Source organism: Scomber scombrus, chromosome 5 (assembly GCF_963691925.1).
Source record: "Scomber scombrus chromosome 5, fScoSco1.1, whole genome shotgun sequence".
NCBI lineage: Eukaryota > Metazoa > Chordata > Actinopteri > Scombriformes > Scombridae > Scomber > Scomber scombrus.
The window spans coordinates 21,486,902-21,504,091 of NC_084974.1; the positions used below are offsets into that span (position 1 = coordinate 21,486,902).

The 17,190-nt window shown below is 39.7% G+C and overlaps 1 protein-coding gene across 2 annotated transcripts; it reads left to right on the forward strand.

The window, feature by feature from the left end:
• Positions 1-644: 644 nt before the first annotated feature.
• zgc:153184 (uncharacterized protein LOC751652 homolog) lies at positions 645-15,724 on the forward strand. Of its 2 annotated transcripts, none has more exons than XM_062419224.1 (6): positions 645-745; positions 12,540-12,626; positions 12,775-12,846; positions 13,342-13,410; positions 14,297-14,506; positions 15,191-15,724. In XM_062419224.1, exons 1-6 carry the CDS (start codon positions 740-742, stop codon positions 15,599-15,601), a joined length of 855 nt encoding a protein of 284 aa, XP_062275208.1. In that variant the 5' UTR covers positions 645-739; the 3' UTR covers positions 15,602-15,724. The 2 variants fall into 2 exon arrangements, with proteins under 2 accessions (XP_062275208.1, XP_062275209.1); XM_062419225.1 differs by having other exon boundaries at positions 657-745; positions 12,543-12,626.
• The last annotated feature ends 1,466 nt before the right edge of the window (positions 15,725-17,190 follow it).

Consider the following 17,190-nt stretch of genomic DNA (forward strand, 5'->3'; position numbering starts at 1 on the left):
GTAAGTAGAGAGGTTTGCTAGTTATTCAAAAGTTAAAGGGCAGGAAACTGCTGCACTGTGCTGTGTGGTTTAAACTTGCACTTCTAGTGGATCTTCCGGTTTAGACTTCAGACACTGATGTAACAGCAGCTGTTTTTAATCATCTGAGGAAAGCTGGTGACATCATTGAGTGAACAGGCATGCAGTATTTCTCTGCCTTCTGCAGCGCCTCGTGGTCTGAATGTTTTCCTCTTGATATTCTCAGACCAAACTTTACTTTTTTTATCCTACAGGTGAGAAAAATGTGGAAATAGCAAATATTTCAGTCCATTATTCATCACTTTATCCATTTGGTGTAACACTAATCACTAATTCCAGTTTGCCTCTGTTCAAAAGATACATATGTAAACGGGGGATTTTGTATACAGCCGCCTCCCTCCCCTTCCTCTGTCCTCTGCCTGTTTGTAGAAAAAAACCCAACACGTTCATCTAAATTGTCTAAAAGGAAGTCTTACTGTGAAAGTGGAAGTATGCTTGTAATCTAGGCACTTGACAGTTGGCCCAACCAGCGCGTTAAAGTTCTCCACTCTACTCCTCCTCCTCGTCCATGAGGCTCATTTGGCTCTAGATATAAACATAGAGCGCTTTTCTGTCCCCGCTGCGCTCCTCAGTCCCTTCATAACCAGCAGCCAGTTTGCTCTCACAGACCGAAAAACAGAAAAAAACGCAGGAGGGGACGAACTCTGGCGCTTTCCCCAGGATGGAGGTAATAGCTCTACAACTCTAAGCGTACTTTTCTGCTGGCGGCTGTACTTATTTTAGACCACTTGAGCAGATGTTTTTTTTACTTTATTTTTTATTATTATTATGATTTGATGTTGTTTTTGCAGCCATGTGTGGTCGAAATTAAAACATTACATCACAGGAGCTCAGTGAAGAGACTTTATAGTATTTTTTGATGCTCTTTGTTATTACTGTGATATTTCTGGAGGGACTATTGGGTCTGTATGTGCAGCAATATAACAAGTTTTAACTCATTGTGTCAGGCAGTGAACCAGTTATGTTGGCTGTTCATCAGTATTCAAGTTCATAGTGATGTTTACAGTGTTTATCTCTTTACTGTTACATAAATATTGTTATAAGACAGTATAATTATAATCATATTACTTTCCCTGAGTGTGTACTTGTTCTGTGACACAGATACACACACACACACACACACACACACACACACACACACACACACACACACACACTCACACACACACACACACAGAGGATTGTGTGTAGCTACGATGCTTTGGCTCAGCTTGAGGCTGATTTAGTTTAAGAGTAGGTTTGTGGTACCAACTTCATAACAAGTAACCACAGCCAGAAATGCATCTGTCATGAGCCAGCGTGTGTGTTCACTGTGATAAATGTGACGAGACCTTTCCCTTTGTCAACATTGTCTGAACATTGTGAAATAACCATGTGTTTTACTTTTAAGTCTACATGTTTTGATTGTCAGCTGTTTTCTGCCTCACCCTGAATTCAGCTGACAAAATTGTTTTTTTCTCTTCTCAAAGGCCAAACTATCTTTTACCCGTTTTAATTGTAGCTATAAAAGATGAGGTGGACTTCCATGGTATAGGAGGTCTGTCCGAGTCTCTCCACACAGTTTTCCTGCAGAATGCTCACAGGTTTGTGACCTTCTCCCTGCAAAACAAGCTGTTCCCGCAGACTTTTACCATCATTCTCAAGTATTTAATGTCATGTGGCGAATAGGAAGAGGAACACCCATTTTTCCCCACAGCACGTGAGGGAGCACATTAGTAATTTACCACAGCAGAACTACCCTCAGATACTTACACCACTTACAACTTTAGGACTCAGATATGCTTCAGTCAAATTCAGCTTGGATTGTTCTTCTTATTTGTGTTCTTACCTGTTGCCAAAACTGAGAGAAAAGAATTTGGATTGCCCCCAAAACTGGAAAAGATGAAAGAACGGTAAAGTCAAGGGGGCTTTCTTAAGTAAACATATTTTTTGATATAGAATAATCACAGGTTGTGTTTATTTTTTAGTTCAAGCTGTTTGAAGCTGCATGTAGTTCAACACTGAGATGGTTAAAGCAGGTCCAACCATTATTGCTGAGTCTAGCTTTTCTTGGATGGAACCTTGTAAACCCAGCCCAACTCTCACTAGCTTAGTTTTCACTACAATTAAGCTATTAGTCTCACAGTTGATTCTTAACCCTTAGTCTCAGTGAACAATACCTAACCTATTCAGATGTCAAGTTAAGATTTTCACTTCAGTGTACTCAGAAAATGTTTCCATGGCAGCCACAATGATTTTAAAGTCATTTAAGAGTTTGTGCATTTCTCTAGTCAACTTCAGGTATTTGATGTTTCAAGTAGTCTTGTGGTCAGTATCTGGAAATCAATGTTGGTCCATTGTTGACACCCTGCTGACACACTGTCCCACCCAGTCTTCACCACTGTGAGAACAGTGCAGTACAGCAATTTATGGGCTGGTTGTGCAAGGGGAGGTTACTGCTAATGAAACTGATGATAAAGTTTGAGTTTTTTGCTCTTGATGTCTTACACTGTCAGTTATTTGAAATGGGACCTGTTTATATGTTGCAGCCCCAGTTTGAGTTTTGGCAGGATGGTGTTTTTGTACACTGCATTTTGCCTACAGCAAGTGTACAACTGGCCTGTCAAGTCAGTCTCACTGTCACTTAAACCGCTCCGACCGCTTTGATGACATAAATTCTTGCTGTGTGTTTTTAGCTTTAGGAAATTGCTGTTCATATTCACAAATATTGGTTGACAACAACTGCCTCAAGCGAGCCTGAAAAGTAGATTAACACATGGAAATTCTTAAATTATGTTTTTTCCCCCGTGTTGGAACCTCTGGCTATAACTGCAAGTACACAAACTAGAAATCGTGTTTGTGTGTGCCTGTGTCTGTGTACATGCACCTGAGGATTTGAACTGTATGTTTGTGTTGGGTTGTGGTGAGGGGCGTACGGTGCTGGTTTTCCTTTGATGGAAAAACAACACCACAGCTCGAGGAGTGAGTATTTGGGATCGCCCTGCCAACCATATGGCGCGCACATTTATTTTATTATGTAATCCATAGTAAAGTTTAGAAACCAATAACACAGGAACCCTGTCTGTACCAGCCAGACATTTGCTAATGAGTTTTCCTTTTCCTTCATAACAGTGCGTCACCAAAATTGTTTTACACTGTTAGTATTATGAGTAGGAATACTACATTCACAGCACCAACAGCAGCAGTACATAAAATTGAAAAAGGTATCCTGTTGCATCCTTTGAAGTTTTGTGTGACAAACAGAGTAAAACCTTTCCACTGGTATTCTTGTCAGAAGTGGACATTATCAGTGACAGATTCAATCAGGGGTGTTTGCTCAGAATATACATTAAGCTTTATGTGTGTCAGTGCAGGGTGAATGGTTCACTCTGTCCCGAACATAAAACAGACACCTAACTGACAGTGAAGCTGAGTGGAATGTAGCATCAGCGTCGAGCAAAACTTTCAAAACTTCTCTAAGTCACAGTGTGGTTATGGTTGGATCTCTGCTCAGATCATACTGTACAGTGGAGTGTGTATAAACTGTACTGATGGTTCCTGATTTTAAAGCCTATATTCATCAGTCAGGTCATTTGATTAAAGGGCTTTTAAGCCATGGTGAGAACAGTTGGATCAAAATGAAAGTGATGATTGAACAAACCACAAGCATCTCATATGACTTTTGAAGCTCCATTGATGCTTCCTGTCATGGTTTTGACAAACATCCTGCAAGCCAGGTCAACTTACTGTAGGGTTAGGCAATATATTGATATTATTTCAATATGAGACTAAGAGTCTTAGATTTTGGATATTGTAGTATCGTGATATGGCATAAGTGTTGTCCTTTCCTGGTTTTAAAGGCTGCATCACAGTAAAGGGATGTCATTTTCTGAACTTACCAGACTATCCTAACTATATTATTTAGTCATTATGTCAATTAGTTATTATGTCCAAATTACTGATGATTATATATCAAAAATTGTATAAATATGTTGTGACACCAATAGTCATCCCTACAATATCAATATCAAAGTATATGATCAAAAATATTGTGATATTTGATTTTGTTCAGCCCTTACCGTCTCTTCAGCATATGTTCTACCTTCTGTCCAAATATTTTAACTCCTTTAAAACTAGCAGTTTACAAAATTTTAACACTAACTGCAAAATCAGCTGGAAAATGGAGGCAAACAGCAGGAAGTACATTGTTTCTGCAGAATCTTCATATTTTCACCGTTTTTCCTCACTGTTTCTCAACACATTTGGTTTCCCCAGTGATATCAGTAACACTGTGAAAACTTAAAGTAGTTTAGGGTAACATTGACTGTTGCCATGTGAATTAGGCACCGGCCCCTTTCATTGTTTGAAAGGGGCACTGCGCCAGTTTTAGGCATGAAGTTCAGTTTAATCATCTTGAGGAGTTTGAAACAGCCTCCGAAAGCAGGTGTATAATGTCTTCTGAGGCTCTGGAGGGAGCTCGAAAAATAACCCTGATGATGTCATTTCCATCTTTAAACTGGGGCTGTTTTCAGTGTTCAAAGGGTAAATAATGCGTGCAGTATGTTTGCCAGGCCTGAAGGATACACACTGTGGTTCAATTGACAAAGAAACTGAAACCTCAACTTTTAATCTGATGTAACCTTAAGATCTTAACACAAAGTACAAGCTTCCGCATTTCCAGCAGGTTGTTATGCTGAGAGAGAAAAAACGGAAGCAACACATTCAAGTCAAGTCAAGTCGAACTTTATTTATAAAGCACATTTAAAAACAACCTCAGTTGAACCAAAGTGCTGTACAGTTATTAAAATACAATATAATCAGACACAAATATAATAATAAATAAAACAGTAAAGGAATAATAAGAGCTCAATTTAAAAAAGAGTAAAAGTAAAGATAAAAATACAATACATTGTCTCTGAAGCCAGTTTGCATTAGTTGCATGATTGCTTTCAGACAATCAAAAATATTATATCACTGGGTGAGTTGCCATGTGGTTTTATTTTCTGGTTTGCTGCCTGTATTTACATCTACATGTTCACTTCTCTTTACAAGTAACTGTGTGGAAGATGGCTTGTTGGAAGATACTAGCACCTTTACGACCAATCAAATGGTTCCTAAAGCATCATAGTTCCCCCAGCTGCTTCAGCTGCTTTTTATTGAAAAGCGGCTGTCATCCTTTTCTTAAACATTGTTGCTATATCATTGACTTAGATTCATTACATGCCTCAAGCTATTCATACACTGTTTGTTCTCTGAGTCTTGCTATCAGGGATGAGGCTGTGTCAGACCCTAAACCTCTGAGTTTCAGTCCAAAACAGTGTGTGGGGCAGAGAGATAACCGGGGTGGGAACGACAGAGCAGACAGAAGATCAGTGAGGAGGATACTGCGATGTGCCAAAGAAAACACACAAGAAAAAAAACATATGTCATCTAAAGAAACATGTAGACCGAGGGGAATTCCTTAAAATACGAAAGGAGATGTCTGCTATCCACTCCACACAACATCTGCCCCAGTGTTAGAGTTAGTGTTAGGTTTTTGAGATCCGAGCCAAAATCGTCATGTCAGAAGCACCTTGGGGCAGTGCATGTTTTTGCCATCAAAGCCGGTTAGTTTTGAACAGGTCGGAGAGGCAGCCTGAGCTGTCTCAGACATCTGCAGATTGTCAAGATACATGCAGACAGGTTTTGAGAGCAGTGAGCCAGGCGTGCAGGAAGTGGAAACTAGAAAAAACAACAACTGTATAATCATGACTTTTACTTACTTCTAAATCTCCCTGCAGAACAGTTAACTTATGTTGCCACACCTCCTCAACCACCATCTTCTAAAATTGGCACCTAGCCATATTTTTTGTTTACTTTTTTGGTAGAAAGTAGTGCAAACACAATCAGTACTGCAAGCTGTCTGTGCAAATTACATTTTTTCAATGTCAAGTTTTGCTTTTTTTTAACACTTTTTTTTTTTACTAAGCAATGTGTGAAGATTTGTCACACCCTAATCTAAAACATGAATACCACTGATTTCCTCATCTATGCATCATCATTTAAAGCATGCACCACTGCATGAAAACAGGGGAAGGTAATATTAGATTATAGTTGCTAAGACAGGTTCACACTGCAAGTTTGAACATGTCATGAAAAATATGCGATAGAGGAAAAATTCTCAAATCAGCATTGACTGGTGGCTGAGAGTTCAAGACAAACCAGAATCAGAATAGACAAGTCCACTTTTTCTGTGGAGCGGCTTTGAAACTGGATTGTGACCTTTCCATTAAAGAATGGCCTGAGTATTTAGATACTTTACTTTAGTGAAACCAAGGTGTAAAAATACTCCATTACAAGTAAAACTTCTGCATTCAAAAAGTCACTCAAACATAAGGACAGAAGTATCAGCGAGATGTCAAAAGTGAAAATATTCATTATTCAGAATGATAGCCCCTTTCAGAGTGTTATGATTATTATTATTGATGCATTAAAGTAGCAGTATAATGCTGCATCAGGTTGATGTGGGGGTCATTTTACTTACTTTACTTTATTTACACTTGTGGGTAGTCTAAGCTCCATCGTATTTCATGAACTCACCAAATAAACTACATGTAAACTGTTGATTTGCACATCTTATATAAAAGAAAAGTGGTAAAGGGAGGAGAACATTTTTAATGTGAGGCAAACAACATGTTGGAGGGCGTGTGACTAAGTGAGCGAAACACTATCACGTGTTCAGGGACTGCCCGGAGATTTCCAACTTTTGGATAACAATGCGAGAAAGCATTGAAAAGGTTTTAAAATATCAAAATTGGATTTTGTTTTCAGGTGTTGTATTTGTTAAAGGCACTACTGGATCTTCTTCGTTTGTCTAAACTGTGAATGTTTAGAATAATGCTGGTTGCCTGTAAAAAAAAAAAAGTCATCACAATGTCAACACAAAAAATGGTTAATTCAAGGACAGACTACATTATCAGACTAGTTGAATATGAAATGTGGAATTGACATTTGTTTTGAGACTTCAGATGAACACTTTTGACAAATATTGGAAAGGATGGACTTAGTTTGTCAAAAATGTTCAGAAAGAAAGATGAAAAAAAAGCTGAATGACACTGCATGGAGTTATGGAAACTAGTAGAACAGATGTTACAGTACTTAAGTAGTAGTAAATATACCTTGTCACTTTCACCCACTGAATCTAATGAAAAGGTCACCCCCTGCATGAAGACCAAGACCTTTGACATGTGTCTCTTCAGCAGAATATTTGATCCTAGTGGATGCAGAGTCTTAAGTCTACCGTGGATGAATGGATGTCAAACCCTGTGGCACTGAAGCTCTGCAGGGACTACATATTGAAGTAGTTGGGAACATGCAAGACTACGCTGAATGAAATAATCCCATGTCTCTGCTATTCAGCATCCACGTCAACCATTTGATCCACTGTCCAGATGTTTTTTGTCGTCGTGATTGCTAGATCAGAGTGGATGAGAAGACCAGAACACCGCAGAGAATTCCCAACAGATGCTTGTATCAAAGTGAATCTTCTCGCTGATGTTCAAACATTTGCATGAAGTACTCTGCACTGTGAGGTGTTGACACTTCTTGAAAATATTTGGTTCCTCATCATTTACTCGATATTAACCCCCCCCCCCACCATATTGCACAACAGCTCAGCACAGCTCACTAAAATATCATGACATTCCTCAAACAGGCTTGGTTCTTATATCTGTCTTCATAATAGTCATTATTTGCCTGTTAAGTTTTCATTGAACAATATATCTCAGAAGCTTTTTGGGTCTTAACTTATTTGTTGTTAATTTATAACATTTGAGAAAAAGACATTTTTCAGTCATGTGGTATCTTGAGGATTACAACTTTGTCAGCAGCTTACTGGTCTTAGACCATCAGATTTATTTTTCTTCTGTCTGGAGGCATATTATTTCATTTCATTTGCTTCTCCACCCTACAGTACTTGTCCATCTGCAGCACCTCCCCTTTCCCTTGAGGCAGCAGCAGCAATGGCTCAAAGATGAGTGTGCCCACTTACCTAATCCCTGTGACTGAGGCTCTTTATTGTGTACTTCCACAGTACACACAGTGTATGTAAAAACACAGTGCCAGTGAGGTCAGTGGAAAAGTGAGATATTCAGATGAAGGCCACTCCAAAAACACATCATGTTTTCCTGGAAAGGCAGCGAGCAAGAAGGTGCCTGTATGCTCTCTTTACCACTTAACAAGTGTAGGCAGAAGGGAGCTGCTCACTGCGGTGGTTTTCCCCCTGGCAAAGCACGCTGACTCGTGAAAACAAAGTCTACAGCTTCAGACCAAAGCCATTATGCTTGGAGAGCTTATTGGACAAGAGCTTGCTGAACAGCTGTGCTTTGGTGTGCTTTATTTATGTTCAGTCTCACTGATATTCACTGTGTGGGGGTCACCATCGAGGGCTTATGAGGATTGAAAGTCAAAGCAGAGTCATTCCCAGAGAAGGGTTAAAGATCTTAAGCTAGACATCATCTTTATCAGCTCCATGCTAGATTACATGACCTGTTGCTCTCAGACCGCCGCTGTTACATCGAGCAGATATGTTAGGATTTACTGGGACTAATATCATGTGCTTCCTCTCTTCTGCCTCTGGAAATTGGAATCACAGGAACCAACAATAGCAGGCTTTGTGTGTGATATGTTTGTCTCTGTGTTCTCTTTCCACATCTGCCAGTCATACACTGAACCTCGTGTCTCCATCCACAGCCTGGAAATTAAGACACTGTTTGAGATTGACCTTTATTTACCCAAACAAAGCTCAGTGAGGATGCGCCGGTTTCCCTCCATTCGCTTCATGTTCACACAGTCCTCTATAAATGGTTTTCAGGTAGGGTAATGGGCACTGTCAGCCACATTGGAGGTAATTAGTATATATATATTTTTTAACAACAATAGCTCAAAACAGATGGTTATGTCTTTAAACAGTACTTTAAGTTGGGCTGGGTGATGTGGTGATATGTATCTATCGCTTTAATATCTTTGGTTATAGGCTTTTCTGGACATTGTTGCTGATTAATGAGATATGAGATTGATTGCTTCAGGGCAATATTATGTTTACAGTATTTTTACATCAATGCAATGGGGTATCTTGTTTTGTCAGGTATTTAAAGACACTGTGTATAATCTCTAATGTGATAATAGTCCATTACAGTCCTTGTGTTGCTTTTAGCCCATTCATCTCAATGCCAGATATACAACCGCAACATCTGTAATTCAAATCCAGCGGCAGACCATCTCTCTCTCCCTTTGTTTCCTGTCATTTCTCTACTGTTGCTTTGGAAAAGACACAACATATCCCCAAATATAAATGTATATACAAATTATGTGTGTTGCTCAAAGGGAGCTCAAAAGTACTTATTAATATTCAGTTCCTCGTGTCCATCTTCCACACTACAGTGGACCAAATGGAACCATATTTCCCCAACTGACTCAGGGATTCAAATGAATGCAAATTATCTCATTCAGGACACAACTGTCCTCATGGTTACAGCTGTTCCCTTTTATGCCAGTTTTGCTACAATCATAAGTTATTTGCTTTTTTATCATGCAATGAAATAGAGATAGCACTCATCATTTAGCAAATTAAGTTAAATCCGTATGTGTAACTGTAACACAAGCAACATCTGAAGGGAGTCCGTGTAAATAGCTTGTTTCTTTTTGGTGATGACCCAGGCCTGTTTTTTTGGATAACTTCAATCACATGGCTAAGGCTCTACTTTTCTTTTTTTCATAGTTTCCTTGTTTAGACATGCTCAATTGCCCCGTATCCTAGATTACAGTATGTTTCAGATGTGGTCTAACATATCCTCTCCTCTAGGAGCTGAGGGGTTACAGAGCAGAGCTGTGATCCAGGCTGCCTGCATCGCTCTGGGGGATTTTCCCAGGCCTAGAGCCCCCAAAATAGTTTGCACTGCTCTCTCCTGCAGTGAACCAAAGTTTCCCACTCTTCCAGAGAGCTTGGGGTCCCAGCTGACTTAAACATACACATTACTGATAAGCAGGCCTTGTATGGTTCATAAAAAAAAAATTCAATCGTCAATAAAAGAAGGCAAACAAGAAGTTAAAAAATTGCTGGTTGCTGACGATGCCTTTATTCAGTGTTCTTGACATCATAACATATTAAGTGCATAGTTAGCCACACTTTTTTTCATATCCATGTTTCATATTCACAGAAAATGTGCAAGACACATTTTAAAAAACTTCCTCAAAAACTAGAAAGTTTGGGAATTATTCGATGCTGCAGATGTGCCTCCATGTAGCACTCATGTTTTAATGTCATCACATTTGCAAGCAGCTGATTTTTGTTTTGTTTTTTGTTATGATCAAAATGTGGAAAATACATGACCTTTCTCAGCAATTACAGTAAATGTGCAGACTTAACCCCCAACATAGATGTTTTTTACTCTATTATCACCTGTAATATGTCATTAAAGCATGTTCAAATTAGAAGTGACACCCTGTTGAGAACAAAGACCTCTTTGATTGTATGTTTTGTGTTTAGTACATTCCTATTGTCTGTCATTAAATAAAGTTGGACAATAGAGAATCTGAAGCCTTGATTTTCGTCACCCAAAACATCTCAGTGGCGAACTAAACAGCCAAAGCCCAACTTCCTTTGCCTGCACTGTTGTGACTAGGGTTTGTGCTCTGAAGGAGGCATTTGTTTTCTGAAGGACAGGAAAGAGTTAAACAATTAGAGGTTACAAAATAATGGTGTAGAGGGTGGGTGGTCCCTGGTGATTATTATTTATCACGGATGAGAAGAGAGAGCTCAGGAAAAAGGTTGGGATGTGGATTAGGACACAGAGGCAGCGCGGAGAGAGCATTAACAGAGGCACTGCGGGTCTAGCTGATGCTGTAATATGCTGGGTGGAGGCTGCAAGGTGGTGAGGTCATGTGGAGAACAAGGGGGAAAAGGAAAATAAAGCGTGTGATTAAAGTGTGGAATGTGTGTATCTGTGAAACTCGGGAGATCTGCGTTTCCACAGGCTCAAAATGTGAAGAGAGGAAAGGGAGGGAACTGAGAGTGCACACCCAGGAAATGTGACAGAATTGGCAGCTGTGAGGAGAAGCCTGAGCATTTTAGCGGTCAATAAAAGTAGGATGGAAATTAGATGTAGTATGAAAGCCAGAAAGAGACTGCCATGGGAGGAGCACTACAAGCAGTGACTGTACAGTGCAAATCATTAAATGGCGACATTGATGCATTCAAATCTGTACGATCCTGGCACACCTCAAACTAAACAAATCCCATTCACACTCCAAAGCACTTGGCACAAGAGTAATACTTGGAGTTTTGTTTTCGAGTCTTACATACACGTACATTCCAGCCTGCAGCCAAGTTATCACTTAGGCCACAGATATGTGGAGTGAGTTAATGGTCATCGAAAGGCAGCATGGAGGAGGGAAGTTTAGCAATCAGCTTGGGAATAGTGGGAGAGACAGAAAGTTAAAGGGGCCAAGAAGTGATAACAGCGTCAGGCTGCAAGGACAGGTCCCTCCTGTCACACGCTGCAGTGTGATGTTGAACAGCTGTGGCGGAGAAAGAAAGAAATAAAGAAAGAAAGAAGCTCTCTTCCTGTGTCCTGAAAATCAGCTCTTTAGCTAGAGAAGAGTTGAGTACTTACAAGGACAGCAATGAATGCTAAATACACTAGTGGAGTTAACTTTTTTTGTCGTTGTTGTTGTTTGCATATTCATCCTCTCTGCTGTGTTTTTCAACACGTCTGCATTTTTCCTGTTGAGATTGAGGAAGTGAAACAAGTTCTATATGTTCACACAGCTCCTTGTTCAGCTGTTTCCACACAGGCCTTCAACTAATAAGTTTTACACTCCCACAGAAGTAAAGACAAATCACCAAATATGACAAGAGCATCAAGATATTGTCAAGTAGTACATTTACACAACATGTTTTGGTAGGTGGAACTTAGCCAATGTGGTCCATTATAACTGTAATTTTTAAAGTTTCAAAACACTTTGCTGCTAACTGGTGTTGGACTGGGTGTGGTTGATATTTTTATGTTTCTGCTCACTTTTGATACAAAGAGTTCAAGGTGGTAGATTCAGTTTTTACTATTCAATGGCATAGCAACATGTTAAAGAACATGTTCACTTCTTCTAAAAATACATATAGCATTTGTTTGTGTAATAATTGCTGAATAATGTCTTTCTATATTCAGTTTTTATTGTAATTGTGTGTGATTTCAATTTTAATGCTTATATATAAGTAATATAAACAGTGGCTCTAATAGTGTCCACGCTTTATTCTAATGATTGCCACTGTGAAGATGCTTTTGGGCACTTTGTATAAAGGAAGTAAAAAAATTAAGGTCACGCAAAGAATGTGATCCACTCCTATAGTTCATACATTTACCAGTGCTGCCCTCAACATATGTTCAAGTATCAAGACTGTTTATATAAAATCATTTCCAGATTTATTGAATGTCTTTCTTTTCCAGAAGAATTCTCCATCCAAGCCATCTGTGGCTGAGCTGGCTGGAAGGTTCAAAGGTCATATTATACCAACGCCCACCTCAAATGACGAGGTGACGTAATGTATTTATATCTTATTCCATATGCTATAGTTTCTGCACAGTGCTGCACTACATACAGAAATACTTAATAAAGGTAATTGGTGAACACACACATTCAGGTCTGACTTTTATTTACACTTACTCCTCCCTTCCTTTGTAGTCGCCATTTTATAGAAGACCTCCATCTTCTCTGAAGCTGCAAAACCAAAAAGATGATAATGAAGAATCAGTTGTAAGTAATTTTGTTTGTTGTTGGTTTGTTTAGTTTTTTTTTTACCCATGTGCTACAAATCTGTCTTGTTGATATACAAAAGAAGTCCTTTAGAATACAGACTTGGATTTGTTTATTGTAACATTTCATTGCAACCTCTCAATTCGTTGCCAAATGCACAATTAATTGTTTTTCTCTCTGCCTAAAACACTGGAATAGTTGTGTTTGTGCTGCTCATTTTTTCTTCCAGTAAAATAGCTACCAAACAAACCACAAATACCTATTATTGCATAATGACCGATCCAAAGCACAAAGTACAAGTGCAAAAATGAGTACATTACAGGCATGTACAACTAAAAAGTTATTCAGTTTTATCACTGATATGCATTAGAAGCAGGATGGCATCAGATGTATCACTGAATGTCAGTATTAGTTCCCCATGTTTCAAACGGGGGTTGTGATGATTTAATGAATTAGTCTTGCCATAACGTCTCATCCAACTGTGTTCTCTTGCAGAAAACTAATGCCTCTTCAAAGCCCTTTAAAATGAAAATGAAGAATTCACCCATCATTGAGAAACTGCAGGTAGGTGCATCTCAAAACATGGAAATATGATATAAAATAATTGCTAGCCTTTTATGTGTTATAGGATGTAGTGCAGGGAGGGTTAGTCAGGAGTGTGTAAAGTCAGGAGATTCATATTTAAAGCATTGGTGCCACCCACTGTTCAGTTGACGCTAGTGTCTGCTTTGTTCATATGCTGCTAAAAAGGGAAGGACTTGTCCCTGGTGGCACTATTGGCTCAGATTAATGAGCTAATGGGATCATGGGCCATCCAGCCTCTGGTGAGGCTGTAACTCGCCACCATCTTTTCTTAAGCAATTTACACAGTGGGCAGCCATGGGACAAAAGGGCTGCCGCTTTTCACTCTTCCTCTTCTCCCCAGTGCAGGTAGGATACGCTCCTCTAAAATTGTATGGTGGCTGTGGCGTAACTCAGGTTTTAATGTAGTTTAGTTGTCAAACTGACTATGATAGGTGTCTTTTGTAAAAGGGCATTTCAGGATATCATTCTGGCAGGTGCAGGTGTTTATAAAGTAGGAAGGTGCCAGCAAGCAGGACAGAGGAGTAATAACGATGAGTAGATATACTGAAGCGATATACTGTAGATATACATGTATTTTCTAATTATACACCCAAGTTAACATCATTTAATTACTTTAATTGTACTCACTTAGTAATTATATTTATATCTCTAAATAAGGTGACTCCCATAAATGCAATGTGGTTTACTCTTCAAGACAAACTCAGGTTTTACTGTCATTTTAAGTTTGTTTGTCATAAAAAGTTCAGTTTAAATAAAGATATCACCAGAGATGAACAGCATTGTTTTACAATAAAGTTGTATTACAAGACAATGTGCTAAAGAGATTACAGTGTACAGGCCTCAGGATGTTACCTTGACCCTACAGGCCAACCTTGCTCTGTCACCCACCGCTCTGCTGCCATCGCCAAAGACTTCTGAGGTGAAGCTGCAGCCGGCGCCGCTGTCCCCCACCACACCCTGCAGCCCACAGAGCCCACTGGGTCCCACCCTGCGGCCCCAACAGTCCATTGAAGAGGAGGATCCTGTCAGCTTTGACAGCCCTCCTGAAGGCGCCCCACTGCCTAGCTTCAACAAGGTAAACATGTGGACTCGTGCAACCCTCAATCTAAAAGACAAATACGTCTGGGCTATTTGTTAGAGGATCACCTTATAATGCAGTTGGTCTGGTTTTGTGGTGTTACTGGAAGTATTATGTTGTACAGCATTTAAAAACAAAAAATAATAATAATAAATGAATACAAATGCACCATAATTCCTGTTATATACATTTCTTATGATTACAGATCATGTAGATGTATTTTTTAATAGATTAGTCTTCTCATGTATCATATGTTTACATGGTTTTCTTGCACAGAGGTTCTGAGTCACTAAATGACAAACGTGAACTGTCGTCCTGTCAAGCCACCTGGAGCGTTTCTCATGCTATTCGCTGAGTGAGCTGTGATGTCACAGTCGGACTCATGGTCCCCGTCCCTGTTGACGTGTTTGTCAGCGGGTGTTCTGCATCCTCTGTTTAAGCAGCCCTTGGATAAGCTTAAGCAAGTTGCCCCTGTAGTGCATTGGTGCTGCTGCAAGGGGGATTTAAGATGTAATCTTAATCTCCCTTAACCTAGTTAGAGTCTCTGGATACCATTTTGTGCAGTGCTCTCACGCAAATGCTGGTTACACTTGGACAGTTTCAAGAAATCTTTTGATCATACTATTGAAAGTTACCCTGAATTGTTTAAATGTTGAACCCTTACTCATCTCTTTCACACAGACTCGTGCACGACTATCGTTCAAGAGGCGCCCGCCCACAAGACAGCACAGGAGGTCAGCTGGAGAGGAGGCAGGTGCCTTCGGTAGTGGTCTTTCCCCATCTGAACTGTACAGCCCAAAAGAAAATGGGGACGGGGACCTGGTTTTAGACAGCCCAGCAGAGGAAGCCGAACACAGCCAAGCTGAGGAGCGGGACAGGGACTGTGAAAAGACAAAGGAAGATGTAGAAAAGGATGATCCAGATAACAGGGAAGATCTGGAGGAGCAGGCAGCAGAACAAGCCCTGACCTCTGAACGGCAGCCGTCGGAGCCTTGTCCTGCTGAGCAGACAGAGGGTGACTTTCAGAGAGAAGAGAATCAGGAGGAGATGCCAAGACCCACCAAGGAGGAAATTAAAGGGTGTGAACTGTGAATGTTTACGTCAAGGAAATCAGAAATATATGAATAAGTTATTCAGTGCTTTGATTAAGAGAACTTTTTGAAAATACTCTTCATAAAGAGTTCATCTATTTTAAGGTTCTTTGTATACCTGGTCTGTTTTATTCCTCTGTCGCCCTCTCCTGGCCTTTCATAGAACAGGTCTATAAACACTGGAGAGTTATGGTAAGAGCCCTCTAGTCAAAGAAGCAGCTGTTTTTTGCGCATGGGAAGAAGAAGAAAATATGCTTTATGTTGAATAAAGTCTGAAGTCTGCATGACCAGACTTTTTTTCTGATATTTGACACAAATTGAAGAGATTGCTAAGAGTGCACTTCATGATCTGATGTCTGTGATATGTACACAGTACTTTGAAAATACTGACTGCTGGGTTAATAAAAGGCAACAAATATTATAGGTATCATATGTTAGCAGATATATAAAATGCTATGGTATCATACCAAATCACTTTCACTGAAATGATGTACTTTAGTACATTTAGTACTAGTTTTACTTTGATGTACTTCTCTGCTTGTCTTTAATTTTGGATACCGTACAAAATATTGAAATCACAGTGCTACTGTGGAGTGGCTCAGGTCTCGGAAATTATGCACATGATGAGATGTTAAGAAAATAAACAGCTTTCGTCACATGTAAAGAAAAATGATGTTACCTGCCTCTGTTCTAATTTTTGAGTCTAAATGAACCTCAGGATATGAATGTTGATGAATATCTTAAAGCTGTAACGCAGGCCTGTCAGAAATAACTTCATGTTGTGACTGTTTCATCTCCACAGACAGCTGTTTTCCAATATTAAATCTTCTGGACAGTCTTCAGTCAGATAAAGCCAGAGAAGTTGTATTGTTTTAGTTTGGGGTTATTGATGATTAATGATGCACATATCTAATGCAGGGTGGCACAGTGTTGCAGTGGGTAGCACTGTCCCCTCACAACAAGAGGGTTCTGGGTTGGAACCAACCGGCCGGATGGGGCCCTTTTGTGTGGAGTCTGCATGTTCTCTCCATATTCCTCCCACAGGCCAAAAACATGCAGGTTAGGTTCTCTATACATATATGTGAGCCCTGTGTTTGACTGGTGTCCAGTTTGTACATCACCTCTTTCTCAATGTTAGCTGAGATTGGCTCCAGCTCCCCTGCAACCCTCTGGAAGATAATTGGTAAAGACGATGGATGTTCAAATGCAGGTTTGAATAGGAACACAAACACAGGTCATTTTAATTATTTTCCCTAATTTGACCTTTCTTCTGAGGTCTGTGTTGGTACTGACTACACTTGGTTGTCAGCTATGTCACTCCATTGTTTGCTTTGCTGCACTTGTTGCAGTGGGATAACTTACACTTTTCTAATTATTGTTAACATATACCGTCATATAATTCCCACCATAGCTGACTGTCCATTTTCAACCTGTGCAGAGGTCCGCATGAAGGGCCTGTGTGTGCATGAAAGGCCTTTAAAACCAAAAGTCAAAAATCAGGGAAGTCAGGAAACCTCTACATACGATTTCAGAACACAATGTGCATTATTCTTTGATGAATTAATTAACAATTCATTCTTGCAGGTTTTC